Below are 27,023 nucleotides of genomic sequence, written 5' to 3' on the forward strand. Positions count from 1 at the left end.
ATATAAATAGGTAACGTGTGCATGGACGTATCTTTAACGAGATAAAGCTAGCAAACCACGATTATTTTCGATAACAAGTCTCTGCGGCTGCAGACTAAACAATTTCAAAACCACAATAACAAACCATAAAATTCGTAAAATACTGGGAATTTTTTGTTTTTCCAATTTTTCTATTGTGGTTGAATTATTATTAGTTTAGAAGTCAGTCAGTCCAAAAGATAAAAAATATTTAAGTCGTACTTATTCATTAGTTCATTACTTACTTACCTACGTATGTAGGGACAAATCACCAAGTTTACTACACTTACTATATATGACAAGGATTAAAAATTATAGCAAGAATAGGTATTTATTTTTATATTATTTAATAAAAAAGAAGCATATTATTTAACAAAAAAAAAGAACCAAAAAGATTGGAGGCGCCGGGTATCGATCCCGGTACCTCTCGCATGCTAAGCGAGCGCTCTACCATCTGAGCTACGCCCCCTGATGCTAGTAGTAGCGAAATAGTCAATAACATTGTGCGCGCGTCGTGTCGGTGTCAAGATTGCGTAAATTTACACAATCTACGCAGCAAATGGCTACCAATGCGAAGTTTACTTTCACAAACGTGCCAAGGTGAGCGTTATCATCATGGTTATCTACAAGGCAGTTGATGAAAGGAGAATGTGCGTACCTCCTGCAGTGCTACTTCCGCCGAATACGGCCGCTTTCTTATTGACCTCGTCACGCCTTGTCCTTAGAAAACGGTTGTAAATACCTACGTATACCGACGCCAGCATTCAAGCAAAGTACTTTGGGATCTTAGGAAGTTGTACGAGTATTTTGTAGGTTTTATGAATAATTTGCAACAAAAAGTACAATCAACGTTATTTGTTCTTAGTTTTGACTTACTTGACTTATGGTCCTATGTCCCCTAGATGGGGCAGAGGGCGTCCACAACAGTCCTCCATCGCGTTCGGTCTTGAGCTATGTGTTTGATCTCGCTCCAAGTCTTGCCGATCTTCTTCGCCTCGTCTGCCACAGTGCGCCGCCAAGTTCTTAGTTGTTTTACAAATTACGTAATACTTAGTCTATCAGAAAAATATTATAACATACATAATTATTTATTTATTATATTTATGCGAGTTCAGGCATCAGCCGATTTAAGTGATCATTCATGAAAATCGACTAAAGCTGTTATGAAAAATTAGAAGTTGTGTAGCATGTAAGTAATGGTGGTTTGAGAATGTGTTGTTAAAAACATAGATAACACATATTCATATTTTTTATTTTTTTATCAAATTAAATTGAATAAACAGCGAACAAACAAAGTATTTGCGTATAACAAGAAGTAATCGTTTATCATCATTCGTCATAAAAACATTTACTTAGGTAAATCTTACTTCCCATTGTCTTTGTGTAAAGGTTGAAGAAATAAATTTCTTTGTCCAGTTTTGGCACTGGGCCATAATTTTCAACACGTGTTTGAATACAATTAAGTGACTTCAAAAGACAGTAACCATCATTAGTGAAATTGTAATTTGGAGTCATTAATAATATTTTCCAGGTACTAATTTAATAAGTAATAAGTATCTTTTGTCCTTAAAAATTCAAGGAAATGATTAACTAATTTGTTTATTAGTTTATTGCCCGAGGTCCTCGAAGAAACAATATGGCACGTCGTGATGACGTCACTTAATGAATGTGGTCTAATCGGTATTGTCGTCACAAAGCTGAGCTACGTATGTACAGTCGCGGAATGAAAAGGTTCGTCACCTTAGTGTCGGTTTTCGCTTGCATTAGGTACTGTAAGAGTCAAACCTGCCAACATAACAGTGCAAGAAACAGTGCTGCTAACATTTAAATAAATATGACGTTTGCTTACGAATAAGGTTTTGCTTGTTTATTTTTCTATCCCATCAGTGCAATGTTACAAAATGTAGTTTTTTTAATTTAATAGATAATGGCAGGTTGAACCAACAAGAAGGTTTTAGTTTATCAATCATAATAATCTTCTTGACAAGATTAATCGTCAAACAACTTTGATCTGAATAATTTTGAACTTTACTGACGAACAGTTAAAGATTATTTTCTCTAACTCGAGATTATTCTGTAACATAGTTTCAAAAGGTAATATGTGCTCGCGATTCGTTGAAGGAATCAATTTGAAAACTGACGAACCTTTTCATTCCGTGACTGTACTTTTAATTTCACGATATGTAAAGAAAGCCGTTACTGTTTTATGTTTTTACGGATTTAGGAACAGTGTAAATAATTTATAATTTTGTTTGCATTCATTTGGATATTTATAAATTTTGTCATAGTCAATGAGTAATAATATCTATCACACTGTACTTTGTAATTAGGTTAAACTTTTTATAAAAACGCATGGTATCTTAATAACAAATATGTATATTAAAATTTTTACAAAAATATAACAACAATATTATTTAACATTATCACATAATTTCACCCGTGTGCTTTCTGATCTAATATGTATTATAAAAATTAAAATATTTATTTAAAGGCACATATTGATGGCAAGTCAATAACACAATTACTATCATTACTAAAATGAACATAGTTTTTGGAAGACTTAGAATAAATTCAGATATTCTTAAAGAATTCATTTTGTACATCTTTGATCTAAATAGTTTAAACTTACATACTAAATTAAAACGATGACTTCGGTTAGAATACACCAACTAGGGTACTCTTTGACAGCGGTTTCATATTTTTGGATTTTTAAATCCTTCTCTGTCGTAGCGAAATGCTGATATGAGCGACAAGGACAGCTAGATATTAAAATTTTGGTAGAAGTCGATGTCGCTTGTCAATTAACTAAAGGAATGTGAACCATTAAGTCTTATATACTCTAATTAAATGCTTTGACTATTACTTTGGATTGTTTGGATATTTCTGTTCAATTTTCTCCTTCTAGCGTAACAATTTGTGCGCCTTTGCCGACCGGATCGCCGAGTTTGACCGACGCAAGCCCGGAGACCACGCCATCTCGCGGCGAACGAACTACGTATTCCATCTTCATCGCTATTACTACGAATAGAGGCTGACCTTTCACTACCTGTAAAGAAAACAAGTATGATGAGACATTGTTACAGGGAGTGTAGTAAAAATAAGTACCTATAAATGAGTTATATTGCATGACACGGGATTGGGATAAAAACCCCACCATTCAAACTCAAACTGGATTGTTGTGAGTGGATTAAGGAATGGGACTATTCCCAGTGGCTGCAACTCCTGCGTAGCCAGAATCTACAGCTTGATCGCCAATAAAAAACCCAGCGAATTTAGGTCAAATTCGCCCCGGGTGAAAGCTAAACTGTAATTGGACTCACAACGAAATTAATCAGAACATAGGAGTTCGAAGTTAAGGATCGCCTCCCCCAGTGCAAAGCTGATGGATGACATTGACAAACAAAGGTTTATGTAACCTTTAAGTTACAAGTTCGTAGACAACTCTACGCAGCAGCAGCAGACGACGTGTCGCCGCGACACACAGGTTTCTATGAAATACCGTCATACGACGTGTCGCTTACAACGGGTGGTATTTCATAGAAATACATAGTAACCAGTGGTGTCGCGACACGTCGTCTGCCACTGTTGCGTGAAGTCAGCTACGAACTTGTACCTTTAAGATAAGATAAAATGGATTGAGGAAAATTGATGGTGATAGGGACTTTACTTAGACGTACCTTGTCTCCCTTCTGCACCATGATTCGCTCGAGTATACCAGGCGTGGTCGAGCTAGCGCTATCAACAGAGGCGGCCTGATACTTGGGCAGCGGTATTATTGCTCACCAATCCCTTGCTGTGCCGTCCCGATATGTGGGCAGTCCCAAAGTGGATCAAAGTAGGCGGATGATGATGATAGGGTCTTTAATCAGTACCTTGTCTCCCTTCAGTACCTTGTCTCCCTTCTGCACCATGACTCGCTCGAGGATACCAGGCGTGGGCGAGCTCACGCTATCAGCAGAGGCGGCCTGGTACTTGGGCAGCGGTATTATTGCTCACCAAAAATCCCTTGCCGTGCCGTCCAGATAATGTGGGCAGTTTCAACGTGGATTAAAGTAGGCTGATGATGATGATAGGGTCTTTAATCAGTACCTTGTCTCCCTTCTGCACCATGATTCGCTCGAGGATACCGGGCGTGGGCGAGCTCGCGCTGTCAGCAGAGGCGGCCTGGTACTTGGGCAGCGGTATTATTGCTCACCAAAAATCCCTTGCCGTGCCGTCCAGATAATGTGGGCAGTCCCAAAGTGGATCAAAGTAGACTGATGATCTATAGGGACTTTATTAGGCGTACCTTGTCTCCCTTCTGCACCATGACTCGCTCCACCAGGCGTGGGCGAGCTCGCGCTATCAGCAGAGGCAGCCTGATACTTTGTTCAGCGGTATTATTGCTCACCAATCCCTTGCCGTGCCGTCCAGATAATGTGGGCAGTTTCAACGTGGATTAAAGTAGGCTGATGATGATGATAGGGTCTTTAATCAGTACCTTGTCTCCCTTCTGCACCATGGTTCGCTCGAGGATACCGGGCGTGGGCGAGCTCGCGCTATCAGCAGAGGCGGCCTGGTACTTGGGCAGCGGTATTATTGCTCACCAAAAATCCCTTGCCGTACCGTCCAGATATGTGGGCAGTCCCAAAGTGGATCAAAGTAGGCTGATGATGATGATAGGGTCTTTAATCAGTACCTTGTCTCCCTTCTGCACCATGACTCGCTCGAGGATACCGGGCGTGGGCGAGGTCGCGCTATCAGCAGAGGCGGCCTGGTACTTGGGCAGCGGTATTATTGCTCACCAAAAATCCCTTGCCGTGCCGTCCAGATAATGTGGTCAGACCCAACGTGGATTAAAGTAGGCTGATGATGATGATAGGGTCTTTAATCAGTACCTTGTCTCCCTTCTGCACCATGACTCGCTCGAGGATACCAGATATGAGCGAGCTCGCGCTGTCAGCAGAGGCGGCCTGGTACTTGGGCAGCGGTATTATTGCTCACCAAAAATCCCTTGCCGTGCCGTCCAGATAATGTGGGCAGTTTCAATGTGGATTAAAGTAGACTGATGATGATAGTGACTATGTATAATATGTATTTAAGTACCTTGTCTCCCTTTTGCACCATGACTCGTTCCAGAATGCCAGGCGTGGGTGAGCTCGCGCTGTCAGCAGAAGCGGCTGCGTCGGCGCCGCCGGCGGCTTGGTACTTGGGCAGCGGCACTTTGAGAACTGTCTGGCCGTTCTGGAAATAAAATTAGAGAAATAACGAGTTTATCGCCATCAATTGGAAGAATAGGAGTGAATTGGATCAGTAGTTTAGAAGTTGAGAGGGAAAACCTTAAGTAATACAAATTAAAAACCACTCGAAGATTTTATGACGCGTATAATCGTACAACTGACAATAGTCGTCTTTTTTTGCCTGTGCTTATTGGATATAGGTTGAAACTAAGTTTGTTGTTGCTCAGAGACGCCTCGACTTGCTTCCACTTGCCGTCATTTACTTGGAAGTCAGTAGCTGTTGTATTCTTACCTCGTCATAGATGTGTACTTCGTTCTCAAAGGTCAGCAAGCCGACTTTGGTGGTCTTGTCTCCGAGTAGCGTGTAGAGCTGCAGCCCTTGTTCGTTGTTGCTCAGAGACGCCTCGACTTGCTTCCAGTCACCTTCGTTCACTAGGACTCTATAGCTTTTTTTGTTTTCTTACCTCGTCATAGATGTGTACTTCGTTCTCAAACGTCAGCAAGCCGACTTTGGTGGTCTTGTCTCCGAGTAGCGTGTAGAGCTGCAGCCCTTGTTCGTTGTTGCTCAGACACGCCTCGACTTGCTTCCAGTCACCTTCGTTCACTAGGACTATACAGGGTGGAAACGATAAGTGATCTCATTCGATTATTTCTTAACTATACAAGATATCGAAAAACAGGTTACTGATCCTGAAAGTGCTTCACGAGCTCTAACCAACGGTACCAATATTAGGTTACAGAATTAACTGGATCTATCCGAAAATTTAATGTTTTCAGCCTCCATACTAAATGTATGCCAGCCAAACAATAATAGAAGTATAAATTTTTTTTATTAAATAATAAACACTTAAAATGAACTCGTAAATTGCATTCTTATTTAAAATTATTCTTGGAAAACATTGGTTTTAGGCTTTACTTGCTATAATATTAACAAGACATGAGTGCCATGACTGTGGCTGTACTAAATGTATGGAAGCTAGAAACATTGAATTTTCGAATGGATCCAGTTTATTTTGTAACCTATTATTAGTACCGTTGGATAGAGCTCGTGAAGCACTTTCAGGATCAGTAACCAGTTTTTGAATGTCTTGTATAGTTTTTAATATTATGTGGTTTTACTAAATGTATGGAAGCTGGAAAAAATTAATTTTCGGATAGATCCAGTTTATTCTGTAACCTATTATTGGTACCGTTTAAAAGAGCTTGTGAAGCACTTTCAGAATCAGTAATCAGTTTTTCGATATCTTGTATAGTTTAGAAATAATCGAGTGAGATCACTTAACGTTTCCACCCTGTATAGCTTTTTTTGTTTTCTTACCTCGTCATACATGTGTACTTCGTTCTCAAACGTCAGCAAGCCGACTTTGGTGGTCTTGTCTCCGAGTAGCGTGTAGAGCTGCAGCCCTTGTTCGTTGTTGCTCAGAGACGCCTCGACTTGCTTCCACTCGCCGTCGTTCACTTGAACTTTGTAGGTGTTGGGGGCGCTGCCGTATTCTACTGTCACTTTCAAGTCTGTGGATTAAGATAATGCATCCTACTAATATTATAAATGCACAAGTTTGGATGTCTAGATGTTTGTTAATCTTTCACGCAAAAACTACTGAACGGATTTTGTTGAAACTTCACAGTATTATTGTTTATAACCCAGAATAATATATAATACTATAATTTATGCCGATCTGTGACAAACTGAATATCACGCGGGTGAAGCCGCGGACAAGAGTTATGTGTGATTGTTACGATTTTACACCTAAGGCCCGGTTTCCACCAAGGCGCAGCGGAGCGGAGAAATGTCGGGCGTCAAATTTTTCTATCGAATTTGATAGCGGCGGCGGCGCGGTCAGAGCGGAGAGGAGAATTGAAAATAATGAAATCTGATTGGTTGTTCAAAACATTTCTCCACTCCGCTGCGCCTTGGTGGAAACCGGGCCTATGCTGCAGAATGTGATACGAGTCCTAGTATAGTATGGTAGTCATTTGTTTTTTATAAAAACAATGCTTTGTCTTCAAACTGACATTTCACGGTGGGGAAGTGAACTCACAAATAAAGCCAACTTTGTAATCCAAGTCAAATAGTGGCTGTATGATGATTATCATTAACAACATAAAAGTAACAAATACCGCAGTTACCTTTTTCGTCAAACCTGAGTGGAATCGTTTTTTTGAGCTGGTAGTTGGGCCTCCAGCCGGCTGGTTCTACGGAGATTCCCTTCCAACTGTCATTTACTGCTTGTTGTCTTTGGGCGTTTAAAATCTGGGAAAAGAAAACCATGTTACATTAGACATAATTCAGTAAGTTCAACATCTTTAAGTAATACAAATAGGTACAGATCGAGCTTCTAATCAAAAATATTTTATTCCGTTTAGACCAATATTTTGGCACTTATATGAACGTCAAAAAAAGGTGCCCCATTTTACATGTCTCCTTATCTTTTGGGCTCTACCAGCGCTTCGAGACAAACATATGGGATCGGATTTACTTGCGAAAGCCACCGCCACCAGTAAAGGTGCAAATAAAAGGCGAACATAATATTCCACCAACAAAATAAATAAATGTGTAAATTATTCATTGATTGATGAAGAATGACGCATTTCGTTTTGTGTTGTCTATGCACATCTCTATTCTCTCCGGTCTATTGTCACGGTGTGCGCGTTTCTATTGTTTTATTTGTTTGATAAAATAAAACTAAGTTTAATTAAAAATAATTATTCCACACTTTCTATCAGACGAAATGCAAGCTAAGAGCTCATATCCACTGTCTTAAAACCACAGATCACAGAAACTAAAGGGAGATGTGACAAGGGGGCGGGGCCGGTGTCGCAGCAATATGCCCAAAAACAGAACACATTGCTCGTGAGAGCAATGATGACAGCAGCGACGTCATAATGTAAACAGTTTACATTGTTTGCGTAGTGCGTGCGTATTATATTTTGATTACTTTGAGTGTGTGAATTTTTAGTTAGCATTTCTTAACAATACAAAATACAGTTTACTTACAAAACCAAGAGCAGCTTGGATGGCTTTTTCTTCCACAGCGGGTTCACTAGTCAGTGGGAACAGCTCCGCTTCATGCTGTGGTATGAAGGCGGTGTGGACGTCACCCTCTACGAACGCTTTGGCGCCGCTCAGGCGTAGTAGGAAGTTCACGTTGGTTTCTAGACCGGCTACCTGGAAGCGAAAGTGAAATTGTGGATAGATAAATCGATACATATTCTTTAAAACAGAACAGTGTCTAAACAGACAAATAAAATAGAAAACCTAAACGGCACCATTTAAGCCCTATCTCTTGGAAGAGATTTGTCCCGGACAACCCAGAGAGAGGATAGTTGTTTATAATAAAAGAGGAAGGCGATGTATGAACAATAATAATTATTTCAAACATGATTTAAAATTGACAGTATCAGACATTTTTTAAATTAGGCATAAAAAGTAAGTATTTGTACTACAGCCACTAGAGAGCGTGCAAATCTTATGAGGGGTTCAAAAGCCAACCATGTGGTTTGTGTAATACATACAGTGCGTCTCTTCACTAGAACTTGGCTTGCCACTCTCTCGCGTGTCTAGATTCTATTTACTTACTTTGTATTCCGAGAGCTTGGCCCTGGTCTTGGCCAGCGCCTCATTGCGGTCGCGGCCCCACACCACCAGCTTTGCGATCATTGGGTCGTAATGCACTGATACTTCCTGGCCTTCACGGACGCCGGTTTCTACCTGAAAAAGCAAACGAATGTGTTTAAAATTCGAAAAAGGAAACTATAAATTAAGTTGTGTTTTGTTTTTGGAAAAAAAATAAAGTGCAAGAGAAAACAAAAAGAAATTATTTTAAATGTAAAGTACACTCTGTTTTGTTTTTGGAGAAAAAATTCGACTTTTAGGCTAGGCGCAGACCACCGACTTTTTGTGGCCGATAGTTGGTTCGAGCTGTTAATAAGTAGGACATTGTATGAAAGTGCGCACATTACGTCGGCTGATTTTTCATACAAATTAGAATCGGGCGCAACAATCGGCCGACTAAAAATCCGTAGTCCGCGGGGAGTCTTAAGTTCAGTGTCTATCTAAAGCTTCAGCCACACCAACGCGTGCAGATCGCCATCGCCGACGCGATCGTAGGCCAATGACAGGCCGCGCGATCTATGACATTACATGATAGAACATTGTCTATGTTTGTTTTCCCAAAATTGGAAAATAAACCTGATACAAAATAACTCAAACACTTCGGATTGAAATTGAACTCACCCTAACATGTTGCTCCTTGGTAGGCTGCGTGAGGCGATGCAAAGTGCCCGCGCGAGGTAGGAACCCTGCACCTGGTTCCTCCGCGTAGATACGACACTCCACTGCATGTCCGCGGCGGATGATCTCCTCTTGGGTTAGAGGTAACGGCTCACCGGCTGCTACTCTTAGTTGCCACTCTACTAAGTCCGTACCTGTTAATAGTGACAATGGTTATACATATTAAATGTACTAGCAATATTGCTTAGGCCTGATTTTCTCCTTTACGCAACCGACGAGTAAGTACCATCCATCCAGGTCGTCCCGCCTCGTTTTAGCTGGACAGTCGGAAAAAATTGTTTCATCGACCCCGTTAGCCGCGACCCCGTCGTTTAACGGGTCGCGTAAGAACGCTTAGGGGCCATCCATAAAGTACGTCACACGAATTTCATGATTTTTTGACCCCCCCTCCGTCCTTGTCACAGGTGGTCACATTTCTGAGACCCCCCCCCTCCCTAGTGTGACGTCACATGTTTTGCAATTTCACATCGAAAAATTATTAAATTAACAGCAGTTCCGAAATTAGTTTTATTTCCATTTAAATTAAGTACTTTTTTTATGAAATCAACATTAAAATATCAAATATTTGAAACAATTGAAATGTGATGTCACGAAACTTAGGACCCCTCCCACCCCTTGTCACACCATGTCACACTTTGTCAACCCCCTCCCCCCCTCTTTACGTGTGACGTACTTTATGGATGACCCCTTACTTTTTAGCAAACAAAGGTAAATCAATCAAGTTTTATAGGGTTTGTTTTATAATCTGTTTAGGGGCAACCGATACGGACTACTAACTTATCTAATAACTAGCTGCTCAAACCACTGAACGGATTGCGTTCAAAGGCAAGTTGCTATCATAACATAGGCATCCGCTGAGAAAGGATTGACCAAATTCACGCCTAAGAGGATGAATAATTAGTTCTAAAGTTTAAACCGAGCGAAGCCGGGGAGAAAAGAAACACATAAATAAACTCTTACCAGTAATCATCTCAGTGATAGGATGTTCGACTTGCAGCCGAGTGTTCATCTCCATAAAGTGGAACTCGTGCGTCTGTCTATGCAGGATGAACTCCACGGTGCCTGCGCCTACGTAGCCCACAGCCCTAGCTGCTCGCACCGCCGCCTCGCCCAGAGACCGACGGGTCTCTTCGCTGAGACCGGGCTAGGGGAAAACATAGGTTGAATTAGAAAAGGAGGGGAAATTGTGGTAATGTCTGGTCGCGGAGCACGTAGAATTTTGTCCAATGATCCCAAGCTACCTATCCTTATCGCTCGCGTGTAATTATATTGCTGTCGCAACTGTGCGACGGGCGGCAGCAGTGAGTGTGCGAGCCCAAGCTACCTATCCTTATCGCTCGCGCGTAATTATATTGCTGTCGCAACTTTGCGACGGGCGGCAGCAGTGAGTGTGCGAGCGCAACAGCAATAAATTATATTGCGCGAGCGATAAGGATGGGTAGCTTGAGGTCATTGGACAAAATTCTACGTGCTCAGGGACCGGACTATAGAAGGATACCATCGGGTTTTAATGGGAATGCATGTTCATGGTTTTCCCGACGGAAAAAGGACGGGAACGCTCACCAGTTGACGCTACTGATACTGGCGAGTGATAAGACTTTACAGTGGCACTTCAGTGCTCACGTTGGCGCCACTGTCTAATCCAGCCACTAGGCACTAAGCAAGTGACAGGACTTTACAGTGGCGCCACTCGTTCTCACTCGCTTCAGCGCTCACTAGTGGATGCCATTGTCTAAGCCAGTAGGGAGTGACAGGATCTTACTCTACAGTAGCGCCGATGTCTCTCATTGTCCATTATTATTTACTGAGACTAGACTTTTTTCAGTTACTTTTTTTTTAATAGGCATAATCGGCGCCACGTGCCATGACATAATCATATCATCTCATAATTTTATTTTTCAAATCACCATTTAGCTTTAATCTTTGTTTCGCGTTCAATAAAAACATAGGGATACATACCGCAGGTGCTTCTTCTATGATTTTCTGATGCCTTCTCTGAACAGAACAGTCTCTCTCAAACAAATGGACTACATTGCCGTGCTTGTCAGCGAACACCTGAAAATATTGGATACCAACATCAAAACTGAGAAAACATCGAAGTTTGTGACAAGGTCACTTAACTTTAAAACAATGTTTTAGCACTTGTATGCTAAAATAGTTTTAACTTCTATAGTTTTTAATAAACAGACACGAAAGTGCAAATAATGTGAGTCGAAAACATGTCGCTCTTTCCGGCGCAAAAGGACTTTGGCAGCCAATAATTATATTCTGGTTTTATATTATTTTAGCACTTATGTACCTGCACTTCCACATGCCTAGGATCTGTGATGTACTGTTCAAGTAACATGTTGTCATCTCCAAAAGATTTCAGCGATTCTCTCTTGGCGGACTCCAGTTGTGGCAAGAAATCTGCTTCCGTCATGGCGATTCTCATACCCTGAAATAAGCATATTTTTTACAAAAAAAAAAAGAATTGATGATGAAATAATATTTTGTCTTTCTCTTATACATTCTTAGTGATGGATAAGATTACTTTCAATTTGAGCACAGCTTAAGCGTCAATAATTTAGATGTTATTTTATAAGTGTAATTCCTCACTATCAAAGTTCAAAATACTCTTTTCTTTCAAAGTTTTAGTAGGTACACACCAGAAAAGGATGCGATTGAAAAAAAAAGACGACAGTAATCGCCATTTTCATCGTCGCAAAATTTTTATTTCCTATCCCTATAGCCATTTTAGTTTCATACCTTACCACCTCCTCCTCTGACTGCCTTGATCATCAGTGGGAACCCAATCCTCTGAGCTTCAGCCTGTAGTTTTTCAATGCTCTGTTCCTCTCCATGGTAACCTTTTACAATGGGCACCCCAGCACTTGACATGATATGTTTTGATGTACTGAAAATAAAATAAGACAGTGGTGTTAATCACTAACATTGGCAAATACCTATCTTGAAGATGAAACAGCTCTATCTTTCATTCATAAAATGATTTTAAATAAGAAGATAGAAAAGAGTTCCACAATATTGAGGGACTGACTAGGACTCATTTATCATGAATTATATTTATATTATGTTGGATTTTTTTAACACTTGACTCTGTGGAAATACTAATACTTCAGTGTTGTTTGCTAAAATCAACCTATACACATTTGAAGGATCAGATGGCTTATCTAATAATGGTTTTAAACCTAAAAGTTGTAGTGGCATGCCTAAGTAAAAGTTGAGCTCACCTCTTGATACCCATATCTCTGATAGCTTTAGGTGGGGGACCAATAAATATGACTCCTTCATCAGAACACTTTTCGCAGAACTCCACATTTTCAGAGAGGAAACCGTAGCCGGGATGAATGGCTTGACTGTTGGATTTCTTTGCCACTTCAAGTATTTTTGCTGCATTCAGATAACTTTGTGTTGAAGCTGCTGGCCCAATGTGATATGCTTCATCAGCCTAAACATAAAGAACATGAAAATGATATGTATAATGTAGAAATATTATGATAATAAAATTAAAATGCAAATAGGTAGGACTGGCTGCTAGCCAATGTAAAAGATAGATGAAAGAGTGTAGCTAGAACATAGATAAATAGCATGATGCAAGTTTTTAAAAGATAACAATGATTATAAGAATTAAAAATCACCATTTCAACATGCATTGCATGTTTATCGGCATCCGAGTACACGGCTACGGTCCGAATGCCCAACTTCTTCGAAGTATGCATAACCCTGCAAGCGATCTCACCGCGGTTTGCGATGAGCACTTTATTGATCTGCTGCCTTTGAATGTCATCTTTAAGTACCCGTGCATGATTGAACCTTGCTGAGTATTTGAGGTTTAAAGTTTGGCTGTAACAAAATTAAGTTAAATTAAGATGTTGGTTTAAGTAACTGATAAATGTCTAAGATATCGTGTCTTGCACTTAAATAAACAGTTCACTGACTAAAAAATGATGAAACATTAATGATATTTTTTTTTGAGAAAACTGACTTAATACCAAGGTTTAAAGTTCTTTTTATTAGTAAAGGGATTTTATGCTAATGATCTTAGACCTTTTAAACACAATGGTTAAGAGCTTGTGAATATAATTTAAATATGATCTACATAATAATAAGGCATGGCATGCTATAAAACAAGTAGAAAACATGTAAAACTACTCACCAAATTCGATTCATCTGCTTTATGTAAGACATGATGATAATAGGCCCAGATTTGGTAGTAAAGAGTAATTATATCAAAGCGCAATCAGTTTTATCGTTATCACAGTTCGTGTGGGCTACAGATAATTACGTACGTTACAGAGGCCCGAGCCTCAGTGACGAGCTATTTACTGATTATGGAGGTGGGTACGGTTCGATAAACTGTCGTCAAAACGCTGCTATCACTATTTAAATAATCTTCCGAAGGTCATTTACTTAACAAGTTAATTATATTTGGAAATTAGCTTCGTTTGTAGAAGTAAGCTCTCCAATTTTCCAATATAAATTATGTGTGTTCAACACGTTATGTAACCTAAACAATGGAATGTAACATTAATGTATCTTGTTATCATCTTACTTCAAAAATAATCATGAATGTGAACAAAACAACTTCTCAACTTGTTCAATAAACTTGTAAACAAACTCAACAACAACAAAAATGTACCGATGACGTTTGACAGTTTTGACACTAACTTGAGAGGGTAAGAGACATAAAGTATAAACTATGAACCGGGCATAGCTATAAAATAATAAACGTGCTCAGAGCCCCGATTACAGTAATTTTTAACGTGTCCAATCCAGACGCGCTTCTGATTCTGCGATACGATTGGTCAAAACAGCTGACGTACGCTGTTGAACGACCAATCGTATCGCAGAATCGAGAAGCGTGTAATCGGGGCTCTGTACATACACGTTGCAGCGTTGTGGGAACGGAGCAGCATGGCCGCAATATAATCCCCCTTAGACAATACCAAGTGGCACTTTTTGATCCACCACTTCCACCAGTGGGTCTAGACAAAGTTCACTTTATAATCACACACCAGTTGAAAGATGGTCGAAAGCCCTTTTTTATGGAGTTTTGAGTTTTGACGGATTCAAAAATCGTCTAGACCCACTGGTGGTGGTAAATACACACACAAACACAAACATTTTTCATCTTGTTTCAGTTGTTTCACATTATATTGCGGCCATGTTCCTTTCCCAAATCGTGAATGTACCGAGGTACCCCGGTCCATAGGATATATTACGTCGATGGTTATATTGAACAAATGGGGGCGTTTGGCGGAAAATAGCGATAGCAAGTAAAATGGCGTCCCTTTAGCGATAAGTGCTGTTACCGTAAAAAAAATGTATTGGATACGTCACTTTTTTGGAGTTTAGCAATCGTGTCCTAGCCGAAAACATGCTGAAGTTTTCGGCGGTTGCCATGGCAAGATGGCAATCGCCATTTTGCTAGCAAATTCTAACAATATTATCGGCTGAACGCAGCCAATGTGAAGAGGCTTCGGCCTTGGAAGCAAATAAAACTCTCCAATTAAAAATAGATAAGAATTTATTTTGACCAATAAGAATCAAGCTGTCATTATATTTCCATAGTATACCGCAAAATACCGCGGGCTCGAAAAGCCTTGTTTTAGTTGTTTGTTGTTTTTTGAAAATTGGTGGTTTGAATTTTTTGTTTGTAAATATTAATTAATGATAATTTATTCTATTAATTTACGCCTACGGATATGGGTATTAAGGGATTGTGGACCGTGTTAACACCTTACAGTGAGAAGAAGTCGTTACATGAGGTTATTAAATGGAATTAAACCTAACAGCCTTAGATTAATAAAGCTAATCTAACAGCTTTCTAACAACATTAGAGAAAATGAATTAATTCTCTTATTAATTTATAGATACGTGGTGAAACTATAGCAGTAGATCTATCAGGATGGGTATGCGACAGTCAAAATGTTACAGATTATTATGTACAACCAAAATTATACCTCAGGTAAATTAAAATTTGTATTTTAAGTAAACATTTCACCATTTTCATCGTAGCAAAATGAAAGAGTAGAACTATTAATTTATGAATAGAGTAAACTACATCTGGAATGTGTTTATTGTTGATTTTAATGAAACTTGTTTAATTTTCAGAAATCTTTTCTTCAGAACAATCTACCTGTTATTAGCAGATATAAATCCGATTTTCGTGCTTGAAGGTGATGCTCCTGACTTGAAACGCGATGTAATGGCCGCTCGGAATGCCATTCAGTTCCGAGGTGCAGCACCTCGGTCTGATGCTGCTGTTAAAAATAAACGGCCAGATGTGGGAAGGAAAAGGTTCAAAAATGTTCTCAAAGAAGTATGAATAAACCTGTTTTATTTCAGTAAAATACTGGCTGAATAAATGCTATTGCTAGTTCAATTTATTAATCTTTAGGGAATTTTTTTTTAGTGTGAATCGCTGCTGAAATGCATGGGTGTACAATGTATAAAAGGAAGAGGAGAGGCTGAAGCTACTTGTGCCCAGCTGAATGCCCAAGGTGTTTGTATTTTACTTACATTTTTATAGATAAAAACATTTTAATGTTTTATTATGTTTCAAAAACATGGGTTCCCAACAATTCCAGAGGGTGTTGTCAATTAATTAAAAACAGTTTGGGAAACCCTGCTCTAGATCTCTTAATGTACACAAAAGTAAGGGGGCGTCCATAAATTACGTGAGATAATTTTGGCTATTTTTCAACCCCCCCGCCCCCCTTGGTGAGATTTGGTGAGATTTTGCCTGACCCCCTCCCCCACCCCCTAATCTCACGTGATATTTTAAAAAATCCGAAATTTAATAGTTTTGGAGTAATTTAACTGAGAAAGTTTTTTTTTGTGTGCTTAGTGCGAGTTTGCATTTACCGTTATCGCTAAGGAGTGCATCAAAAAGATCTATATAGTTTAAGATTTCAGTTCTTGAAAGTATCTGCTAGGGACGCTGTACAATCATCATTCCTACATTAATTAATGCATGTCATTTTTTACGCAGTCGCTAGCGGATAACGATCGATATAAAGTTGCACTAAGCCCACTGATTACGAATAGATCCAGAAAAACACGTGTAGTGAAGTGACAGCGGTTAGTACTAGGGTCTCATTGTTTTTTTTTTACAGAAGTACCTAGTCTATTTTGATTAAAAAAAACCTGTTTTATAACTTTCTTAATTTCGTCATTTATTCTGCATTTTAGTATTCACACATGCAGATTTCACTTCACATTGGTATAGAATAAAATATCATTATCATCATAGAAAATATAATTTTTTAGGGTCCCGCGTAGTCCTGACAAGGAACCCTTATAGTTTCGATATTTCTGTCTGTCCGAGGTTTTGCTTGCAAAATATTGGCACTAGAGAGCTGTAATTTTGTGGAGGTATGTATATTAACCACGCCGACAAAACGGTACAATAAAATTTAAAAAAAAACATTTTTTAGGGTAGCACCCCTACATGTAAAGTGGGGATGAATTTTTTTTTCATCTTCTACGTAGGTACACCATCGTGTAGGATATCGTTGGATGACTTGGGGGTTTCAAAGACAATTTTTCAATTTAGAGATCCGTTTGCAAACTATTAAAATTTAAAGTGCCAATTTTTGCTCAAGCAGGGCGTCCCTCTAAAAACTAGACTGTTGGCTTGAAAAATCTGGAAAAAATCATAATAATACAGCTTTTTATGAACTTTCAAGAAAACTATAACGGTTAGGGTAGGTCAGTTAGTTTAAGAGTAATAGTCATTTAACTCATGTATTATAAAATTTCATATCTAATAAAAAATCCTTAGAAGAAAATATTAAAAGCGACTTTAGATGAAGTAATTGCTTGCTTCTGAAATATATTTTATTAACGACGGACAACTACGGAACCCTACACTGCGCGTGGCACGACACGCACTTGGCCAATTTTTTTACTTAAGATTTAAACCTAGTTTTCTGGCAAACTCTATTTCTCTATTTCTTGCGGAAAAAATTACGTGATATTTCCTGAGACCCCCCCTCTCCCCCACGTGAGATTTAGTGAGGTTTTTGTTGACCCCCTCCCCCCCTAAAAGTCTCACGTAATTTATGGACGCCCCCTAATGTTAAACTTGATTTCTCACTGACATAGAATAGAAATACAGTTTTTACATTGATGTCAGAATATTCATAAAATTAAATTCTCTTCAAGATAACATCTTTATTTGCCTAAAGAAATATTACCAAGTTTAAATGGGATCCCAAAAGAAGGAAATACAGATTAATTAAATAATATTGATACATATGTGCTATAATAAATAAAATGAACATTCCAGCTAGTGGACGCAGTGATATCGCAAGACTCGGATTGCTTCGCGTATGGCGCGCGGCGCGTGTACCGCAACTTTAGCGTGTCTAGCGCGGCGGGCGGCGGCGCCATGCAAGGTTCCGTGGACTGCTATGACGCTGACAAGATGTTGAGGGCTAACCGTAAGTTTACAATCAAATATCCTATCAACCAATATCAACCATAGGTATATTTTTGAGATTGGGCACTGGATTCTTTTACATTTAAGAGAATTTCCCTTTAGATGATACATTGGCCTTGGACTATAGGACTAGGTTACAGTTACAGGGCTAGATTAACCATTAGGCAGAGTAGGCAACACTATGGTAAAGGCAAGTGTCAGTCCACACCATTATGTTGACTGGCTAATCGTAAAAAACCTATCAGTAACTATCATATCACATGTTTCAGGATTTGGCCGCAATAAAATGGTGGCGCTAGCTATGCTCTGTGGGTGCGACTACGGCGTAGGCGCATGTGGATCCTCGATAAATACTGCCGTTGCATTTATTCACACTGTCGACGAAACAGACATTATTCCTAGGTAAGTCTTATTTACACAAAAAAAATATACTTCGGAATTTATTGCTTATTTCAATAAATTTAATGGTCCTCGTCCACGGCGACTTTTTGTAGCGATGCAGTCGCGCTGCTGTAGCGCGTTAGTAGCGCGTTGGCATCACTTCTGTAGTGCGTTGCAAATGCGAGTTGCGACTAACGCGCGTTAGTAGCGATGCTGTCGCGCGTTTCGTAAACGCCGTGGGCGAGGGCCCTAAATAAAAGATAATTTTGCAACAGGTTAATATCCTGGGTGAGTGACCCTGACCGCTACGAGGAGCTGTCCCGCTGGGCGTCCGCGCCGGGCCGCTGCGACCGCTGCGGGCACGTGGGACGCACGCACCTCAAGAATGGCTGTCCCGTTTGTGGCACCAACAAGGGGTGCAGTGACTTGGGACATAAGTAAGTTATGGTGTTATTTAATTAATGAAGGTTAATATCCTGAGTGAGACCGCGTGCTACGAGGAGCTGTCCCGCTGGGCGTCCGCTCTGTATGATAATGTGGTCACAGTTTTTAGCTTGAAGTGCCGTCGTCTGTAAATAAGTATACCGTGAATCTCAAGCCTAAGGGAAGTCACATATAATAAATAATGTAGATTTTGGACACCTGATTCATCCCTTTAGAAGATCAATAAAATTTTGGAAAATGCTTTCTGAGCGTCATTTATCCTCCTCACAGCGCAATTGATTCAGTGATTTAAGCTGTGTTTCGATAGATCAGTCGGTCAGTAAACGGTTGCCACAAAGTAGTCTCGCGCTCCATAAGTCAATGTTTACATAGATTTCCTAAATTAATTTAACTCTTCCATCACCAGAGCAAAAGTAGCAGAAGTGAAGCGAGAGTTATCGCTCCGCTCCCGCGCAGTTTCCTGCGGTATGCCGTTCCCGGAACCAAAGGTTATGAAGGAGTTCCTCAACAATGTCCCGGAACAAATAGACGTTGAACGCACGAAGGCCACGCCTCCTAGTTTGATACAATTTATGGTAAGATTTTTGTATTAAATAGAGGTTTTTGTAGCAATAAGGAGGCCCCTGATGTTATACTTTGAACTACACCATTCTTCCCATTAAAATCACTGCGAGTTTCCAACAGCCAGCTATCCCCTCGTATAGTTTGGCATTGGTTGAGTAGTCTCAACCTTTACTGGTTGGGTTTCATTGGAGCAAAACTGTAGACCCTGGCTAAAAGAGTTACTGTTGGGATTAGTTCTGTGCAGAGATCGCCCATGCTTTGTAGTAGTAATTTCAATACACATACAGTGCTATTAAAATAAAAATAATTTATAATACAAGTTTGTTTTATCCTTGCAGAAACTTATGTCAAACAAACTAGAATGGTCGGAGAAATATTGCGTTGAAAAATTTCTACCTTTGCTCACCAAGTGGCATCTTCAAGAAAATGTACCTCGCAGAACAATTAAACCTATGGTTATAAAAAAGAAAAGACACCCTAGAGGTAAGAATACTAAAAACATAACCCTCCTTCTGGCGCAGTCGGATAAAAAGCTTTCTTATATCGAAGATGCTAAAATAATAAGAACAAAATTTCTTGCAGGTGTCCCCAGCTATGAAGTTATTTGGGAGGATATAGATGGCCTGTATGAAGGCATAATACCAGATGACCAGTTTGATGGTAAGTGTTTATTTAGTTTAGTTAAGTTTATTTACTATTGAGTTATGTGATTATACTGATTATTAACTATAAATAATATGACATTGAAAGTCCTCTTTTCATTGCTACAGAGGATGCGGACCCACAGTCAGTATGGACAACAATAGAAAGGCAGGACCTTATGCGCCAGTACTATCCAGAACTCGTAGAAGCATATGAAGAGTCTATCAAGAAACCACCAAAAGAAAAGAAGACACGAGCAAAAAAGAAGAAAGACGACAATCAACCCGAAAAACCAAAGAGAAAATACACAAAAAAGACTAAAAAAGTTATCGATACTGATGTGGCCAATCTTAGCGGTTCGTTCAGAAATATCGACTTATCGACAAAAGCGTGTGATCTCAACTCTAGCAAAGCCAACTTGAGCGTGTCGGTAAATAGACTGAAAAGAAAACTGAAGACAAACTCAAAGAAGAAACAAAAGACAATCGAGAGTTTTATAGCCAAGAAACGCAAAAAGTCCATAGGAAGTACAGTGAATTCGTTGAGATGTAGTCTTAAAAATATGTCAATTAAGGACGCACCCGAGGACATGTATCGTGAATTTTTGAAAGCAGATTCATTTCAGTGTGAAAAGAACCCCATAAAATGCGATGATAAAGAAAATCATCTGCTCAGTATGTTAGACGCTACTATAGACGATGATGACAATGAAAATGATTTATCCGATATCATAGACAATATTGTCTCTAGAACATCACACGCTAAAACTGCCAAAGTAAACAATAATTTGGTAAGACTTGTTTTCCACAATAAGTTTTCAACACCTCGAAAATCAGTGTTGCGGAAAAGTGTATTGAATGAAATTCATAATAATTGTTCTACGCCAAACGGTAGCCCGATTAGAAGAAACAGCTTTAATTTTAAACATAGCCTAAACAATTCGCGACAAAGTAAAGTCAATACAAGTTACTTTTTTGACAAATTAACAGAAGATCGTGATGCTTTTGAAATGTCCGTAGAATATAACAAAAGCGTTGTTTCAATTAAAGACTGTGATACAACCGTTGACTATAGTTTACCTGATGTTTGTTTATAAAATCGTGATGTATTAACAAAATTCGTAATAAAGTCGTATATTTTATTATGTTTTTTCGTTTTCATAACATGGAACCAAAACAGGGCGTATCTTAATCTTTGTCGCAGACATCATTAAGGTTTTATTATGAAACTACACTGAAGCACATACACGAGAATAGATTGGTCTTTTAAGGAAAAACTAGCGACCATTTCATATAGTACGAGAGCCCACGACCAAAATTTTTGTCTCATAGCAATACGGCCAAAACCGCATCAAATCGATAGATACGATTATCCTGAACTCGAAAAAAACAATATCAGACATTTTCCGCGTAGCGTTTGATCTGACCGAATTGTCAAAGAATTTTACCGAACTGCATCATAGCAATATGTCTGATTTGCAGACTGTAGTTGAATGATAGTTCTGAGATACCGGAAACATATTTTTCAGACGTTAGTGGTGTAGCGCAAACCCGTAAAGGTATACAGGTCGGCTAAATTTGTTGACATTTTCAAAAATTCGCTCAGGCTATATGCTACGCGCAAAATGTCTGAAAACAAACTTTTTCGTAATACAATTATAAAATCTATGTACATTTTCACTATCAGACGTATTGCTATAATACCGACTGTCTTTTTTTTTTTTAAACAGCAGAAACGCAGTTGCTACACTTTCGACCGTTACTACACACCTAGTCGGGTTCAGAATCATACAATCTAACGATTTTATAGGGTTTTTGCCGTATTGCTATGAGACATGGTTTTGGTCGTGGGCTCTCGTACTAATACTGCGAGTCAAATGACAGCCAACGCCATCTAGTTTCCTGTGGTGACTTTACTTAGGTGGCAGTTAGTTGCATTCAATACTTATTAATTTATTGCATGACCATCAATGTATTAATGTAAGTTTACTCCTGTCTCCGAAAATCCAACAACGAAGAAGACAATAATTGGATTTTCATATTAGGTTTCACACAATACTACTGAACATAATTATGCTGTGGTCTGTTTGTCCAGAAATCCAATTGAAATGCTGATTTCTAAGCGCGAAGCGCGTCTACTCGCGTCCATCTGAAATTGTAAATGAAGATTTCGTTTTGAATAATAATGCATTACAATATTTAATGCAAGTGGGTTCTGCTAATTACAATCAACATTTTAGAGGTGTTTGTTCATCGTAATCAAATGTAAAGACAATTTCATTATTAATTTAGGATTTCAACAAAGTTTATGACGATGCTCTATTCGAAATTAAGATTTTAAAATTTATAAGTAAACTAATAATACCTTACTAGGAAATGTTTTAATTTAATTTGCACTAAGGGGTACCTAACTAAGCTTGCTACGAATCTGCAAATACTACGTATTTGAGTTTCTCAATAAAATAAATAACAGTAGACCGAGTTATTCCAAACATGTTTCATTGAAGCGGAACAAAGGGAATTACCGGAGGAATTAGGATAGTAACTCGCAATTATCTCAAGTGCGGTTATACGCTACTGAAAATGCCTGCTTTTTAGAAAACCTAGTAAATTTTTGACCTGACTTATCCATTGTTTTTTTTTTTTTTTTTTTTTATCCACAACGAGGAAGCTCTTGGCCTGTATCTCACCTGATGGTAAGTGATGATCAGGCCGAAGGTGGAAGCGAGCTTCACCCGGAATCCTCAACCACGGAGGAACTGGCTATCTTACCTCTAACTGCCGGAACACAACAATGCTGTTAACATTGTTGTTATGGCGACAGACTTAGGTAAGATGGTGGTAGCTAGCCAGGCGGACTTAGAACAAGCCCTACCACCAACCAAACCGAACAGAAAAATCTGCCCCCACTGGGAATCGAACCCGGGACCTCTGCGTCTGAAGCAGGTGGTCTTACCACTAGACCACAGAGGCGGTTAAAACCGATCAAACACCCGTGCGGCTCTCCGCAACAATTATGTATCTCATTTTAATTAGTTCGTTCCACGGACTTTGTTTGAGTGATGGAAATTTAATACATTATAAACCATTCCTTGTTTTGACTCTGCTATCCGGTTTAATTGAAAATGTATTAAAATTTTCATTTCAGGAAAAACCACTATCTAGGAACACGCAAAAACTTGTTAATCATTCCAATAGCCTTATAGTGTCGTCAATTTAAATACAGAGATACCGAATTGAATTTACAATTGGACTTGTAATTATTATGCATTATGAAGCCATTTCAAGCTTTCTTGCAAATAAAAATAAAGTTGGCAAAAAATATCGAACGTTACCAAAAAATATTTAATTTTGCATATTATTTGGATATCTATGTGTTTCTGCACATAGTCCTAAAAACTTATTAATTAAGTTTCAGAGGATACAGTCAATTTTGTCTCATTATGCAGCTGTAAGCTGTCACGCTTTTGTTTCATTTTTATCGACCAGCAGAGCGCAGCGCGGAATTAATAGCGGATCGTGTAGCAGTGCTATTTGATGCATTTAGCTCAGTAATTTGCGAAATATCAGCTTCCCCGGCGCGGTATTCACGTGTAGAGCTTTGCATACAAATTGGAATATAATTGCGCTGGTTAAATGACTAGCTGATCATTTAGTGTTATACCTACGGTGGTGTGGCTCGGCTATTTTTAAGATACGATAGTGATAGTCACGATTAATAAAGGCATAATGAAGCTTTCGTCACGAAACTAACGTACGTATTCTGTTCATATAATAAAGAAATAATTTTGTAAAGAAAATGTTATTTTGTCCGTATAAGTGTAGGAAAATTAATTAACATGTAAATAAATAGGTAAGGGTTTCTTTTTAAATGATGTAAGCTCTGCTCCAAACTAAAAATACCTTCTAATATACTTTGTGCGTGCAGATAACGAATATAAACATAACTTTAAAACATAAACATCGTAAAGGTAGCAGGGAAGCGCTGGACGCAGGCCGCTACCAATCGATCAACATGGAAAGCATTGGGGGAGACCTATGTTCAGCAGTGGACATCCTATGGCTGAAATGATGATGATGATGATGATTTAAAACATAATAATAATTGATTTCTATAAAGGGAACTAAAGTATTTTGCCCGTGTCATCCCAACTAATATTATAAATGCGAAAGTAACTCTGTCTGTCTGTCTGTCTGTCTGTCTGTCTGTCTGTCTGTCTGTCTGTCTGTCTGTTACGCTTTCCCGCTTAAACCTCGCAACCGATTTTGATGAAATTTGGCATAGAGATAGTTTGAGTCCCGGGAAAGAACATAGGATAGTTTTTATCCCGGTTTTTGAAACAGGGACGCGCGCGATAATGTTTTTCTGTGACAGACAAAATTCCACGCGGGCGAAGCCGCGGGCGGAAAGCTAGTTAAGTATATGAACATAAGTATTTTTGAACAAAACTATTAATTCAAGGCTCATTACTAATATAATTTGTTTTCATTTAGCGGTCCGTTAGTATGAGAATGCATTATTCAACTTGGTAAGTTTCATCCATTTATTTGTCGCGGGGGAACAGTAGAATTAGATAGACAGTTAAACGGCTAGACCCGTAAATGGTTGGCGTGAAGTAGATAAGCACTTATGCTCAACTAATATGCTTTTATGAATTCATGAAAAATTAAGTGTTTTCACGTTTTTAGGTATCGCTGGAGCGTGCATTTCGATTATATGCTATTTGAGGGTCGTCTGAGTAGTAAAAAGCAAATGATCCGATGATTTAAATTTTCCGTCTAAGACTAGAATTTATCTTAGATTCACCACCTGATATTAAAACCTTTGCCGACGGTTACATATGCAGTGCGGACGTTTCTAATCGCAAGCTAGCTGTTTAACTGACTAGCGAATTTAACTCCACGTCTGCGACTCATTCAGCGTAAGCAGCCGGCAATCTCCCGGAGTTAAACAACTCTGCTCTATGATGCATTAGGTGCAGGAGACGGCAAAACTATAACACCTGACGTGCACCAGCCGGGATGGGATAGGATGTGCGCCGTGATAAAATCTTATCGACGATTTTAGACTTATCACGTAAAATCGATAAAAAGCTGTGATAAACGCTTATCGCGGCGCGCATCCTAGGCCTATAGGAAATGAATTTAGGGCTCTTTGTATTTTTGTTCCAACAAAAGTCATTCAATTTTCCGACTGCGATCTTGCAAATACTCTACTGTCGTTCTACTGTAAACCAGTGTTTTACGCTAAATTGTATTTAACTTCTTCTTCTACTGCCTCCCCTTATCCCATTACGCGGGATCGCGATATTTCAAACATGCTATTTAATTCTATCTCGAACATCTTGCTCGTGGAGTCCCAATACTTTTATCACCTTTTGGACATTCGTCATCCAGGTAGTTTAAGGTATTCCTCTTCCCCTTTTCTTCGTGATTAAATTTTATTGAACAACTTTTTTTATTTAGGCTATTTTAAATAACTTAGTGGACCTATCTCTATTAAACAAATTACAATTTATAATACAAACATCCCAAAGATTCATGCGTAATTAAATCTAAATTGCGAAGCTTCTCAGCAACGCCCTTAAAGTCTACTTAACCGCTTTTTAATCAATGAGTAGAGGAACTAGAACTAGGAGAAAATTACTTACTATAGATTAAACGTTAGCGTCTGCATAAATTGCTATTAGCGAGTTACGAGGACGTTAGCGACGGAAACGCAGCGAATCAATGGGCCCTCGAGGAAAACTAAGGTTGATTAAAAATGGTTTTGCTTTTGCTAAGATCCCACATCACTTGCGAGGTGATGTGAAATATACGTTGTTAATTTAATTACATCAACGTGTATTTTACATTTAGGTAAGTATATTTGTAACAAAATAAAAAACAAAAGAAATACGAATTTTAAGGACTTACACACTTTTTGTGTGTAAGCTACTAAAAATAAAAGAGAAACTATTAAAAAGTTTAGTTTTCGTGGATAAACGGGAGCGGCGCTTTATTTCTTAGCTAGGGCCTGTAGACTCGTAGCACACTCGTAGCATCGCGCCGGTGCTACGAGTGTGCTACGAAATATTTGGCGTAGACGGATCTCGCACTACCATTATGCTATTAGTACGATAATGTTATGCAGTTTTTTTTAAGTTGACCGTACAGTAAGTACTGTTGCTAACTGCATTTAAACTTGCCACAATATGATATTAGGCATTAAGTGTTAAGTTTATTGTTCAAAATTAATAGGTTCAGAAACTGGCGTAATTGAAGACTCATCACTACGTGAAGTTATGAGAAGATATTTATTTCGACTTGAAGTGCCAGAAAAAATACAATGCATTAAAAGTATACACACCACAATAAAAATGTTAGAATATAATATAATAATAATTATGTAGAACGAAATTTTAGTTATCAAAATAAAGCGAAAAACTCCACTATAATTGGAATCAACATTGATTTACTTTAGAGAACTGTTAAATCAATGAGATAATGTAAGCACAGGTAAGCACCTAATATTATCGTTCAGCTACGTAATTGCTCGTAGTCCGTAGCCCGTAGCCCGTAGCTACAAGCACAATAGAGATTTCCCGTAGCGTGGCCGCGTCACCTGTCGCCTTCCCACGAATATCAATTTGCGCCATTTTAATCGTTTTTCATCACCACTTTAGGTTCTACGGGGAATTTAATTGTTAAAATGCCAAATTAAACGAACAAAGCCCACTTTTACTAATCTAAGCAATGAATTTTAGCACCATGATAATGATCCGTGCTCGTAATCCGACAGTTCTTTTCAGGAGGCTTATAGGTAAGCTTGATTGATGTTTTCTAATAACGCGCTTTTGTTTACGGGGTTTCAGTTTTTAAAAGGGGTGTGCCTATTCGATAAGAATATTTGGACGCGTACAGTCGCGAGTAATTAGAAACTAAGTTGCAAATTAGCATCTATCACAACTACTTAAGATGCCACATTGTTTAGTTCAATAAACTTGTATTTCAAATGGTTTAACGAAAAATAAAGT

At 38.8% G+C, this 27,023-nt stretch overlaps 2 protein-coding genes and 1 non-coding gene across 5 annotated transcripts; 1 reads left to right on the forward strand and 2 right to left on the reverse strand.

Moving 5' to 3' along the window:
- Positions 1-414: 414 nt before the first annotated feature.
- Positions 415-487, reverse strand: TRNAA-AGC (transfer RNA alanine (anticodon AGC)). Its single transcript has one exon. It is a non-coding gene; the product is annotated as a tRNA-Ala (tRNA).
- Positions 488-2,419: 1,932 nt separating this feature from the next.
- Positions 2,420-14,159, reverse strand: Mccc1 (Methylcrotonoyl-CoA carboxylase 1). Its single transcript, XM_028303694.1, has 14 exons — positions 13,688-14,159; positions 13,170-13,374; positions 12,762-12,979; positions 12,280-12,427; positions 11,831-11,968; positions 11,491-11,586; positions 10,492-10,675; positions 9,475-9,665; positions 8,818-8,949; positions 8,236-8,406; positions 7,368-7,491; positions 6,556-6,749; positions 5,104-5,241; positions 2,420-3,064 (listed from the first exon to the last, which is right to left on the reverse strand). Exons 1-14 carry the CDS (start codon positions 13,717-13,719, stop codon positions 2,906-2,908), a joined length of 2,130 nt encoding a protein of 709 aa, XP_028159495.1. The 5' UTR covers positions 13,720-14,159; the 3' UTR covers positions 2,420-2,905.
- A 960-nt stretch (positions 14,160-15,119) lies between these two features.
- Positions 15,120-21,149, forward strand: Gen (XPG-like endonuclease). 3 transcript variants are annotated; one of them, XM_028303708.1, is made up of 11 exons: positions 15,120-15,299; positions 15,405-15,499; positions 15,646-15,853; positions 15,947-16,036; positions 17,825-17,978; positions 18,247-18,379; positions 18,634-18,795; positions 19,209-19,377; positions 19,705-19,849; positions 19,949-20,026; positions 20,137-21,149. In XM_028303708.1, the coding sequence occupies exons 1-11, from the start codon at positions 15,237-15,239 to the stop codon at positions 21,102-21,104; spliced, it is 2,265 nt and encodes a 754-aa protein (XP_028159509.1). In that variant the 5' UTR covers positions 15,120-15,236; the 3' UTR covers positions 21,105-21,149. The 3 variants fall into 3 exon arrangements, with proteins under 3 accessions (XP_028159509.1, XP_028159511.1, XP_028159512.1); XM_028303710.1 differs by lacking the exon at positions 17,825-17,978 and having other exon boundaries at positions 15,947-16,034; XM_028303711.1 differs by lacking the exons at positions 15,120-15,299; positions 15,405-15,499; positions 15,646-15,853 and having other exon boundaries at positions 15,947-16,034.
- The last annotated feature ends 5,874 nt before the right edge of the window (positions 21,150-27,023 follow it).

Source organism: Ostrinia furnacalis, unplaced genomic scaffold, assembly GCF_004193835.3.
Source record: "Ostrinia furnacalis isolate ACB-3 unplaced genomic scaffold, ASM419383v2 OfSCF1268, whole genome shotgun sequence".
Classification (NCBI taxonomy): domain Eukaryota; kingdom Metazoa; phylum Arthropoda; class Insecta; order Lepidoptera; family Crambidae; genus Ostrinia; species Ostrinia furnacalis.

Coding starts and splice junctions, on each gene's coding strand:
- Mccc1 (XM_028303694.1), bottom strand. CDS start 13,719: ATGTCTTACATAAAGCAGATGAATCGAATTTG. Junction 12,980..13,169: donor ATGCAATGCATGTTGAAATG/GTGATTTTTAAT, acceptor CTTTATGTTTAG/GCTGATGAAGCATATCACAT. Junction 6,750..7,367: donor ACTCAGGTTTGACGAAAAAG/GTAACTGCGGTA, acceptor CTTAATCCACAG/ACTTGAAAGTGACAGTAGAA.
- Gen (XM_028303708.1), top strand. CDS start 15,237: ATGGGTATTAAGGGATTGTGGACCGTGTTAACACCTTACAGTGAGAAG. Junction 15,500..15,645: donor CAACCAAAATTATACCTCAG/GTAAATTAAAAT, acceptor TTTAATTTTCAG/AAATCTTTTCTTCAGAACAA. Junction 18,796..19,208: donor TGCAGTGACTTGGGACATAA/GTAAGTTATGGT, acceptor TTCCATCACCAG/AGCAAAAGTAGCAGAAGTGA.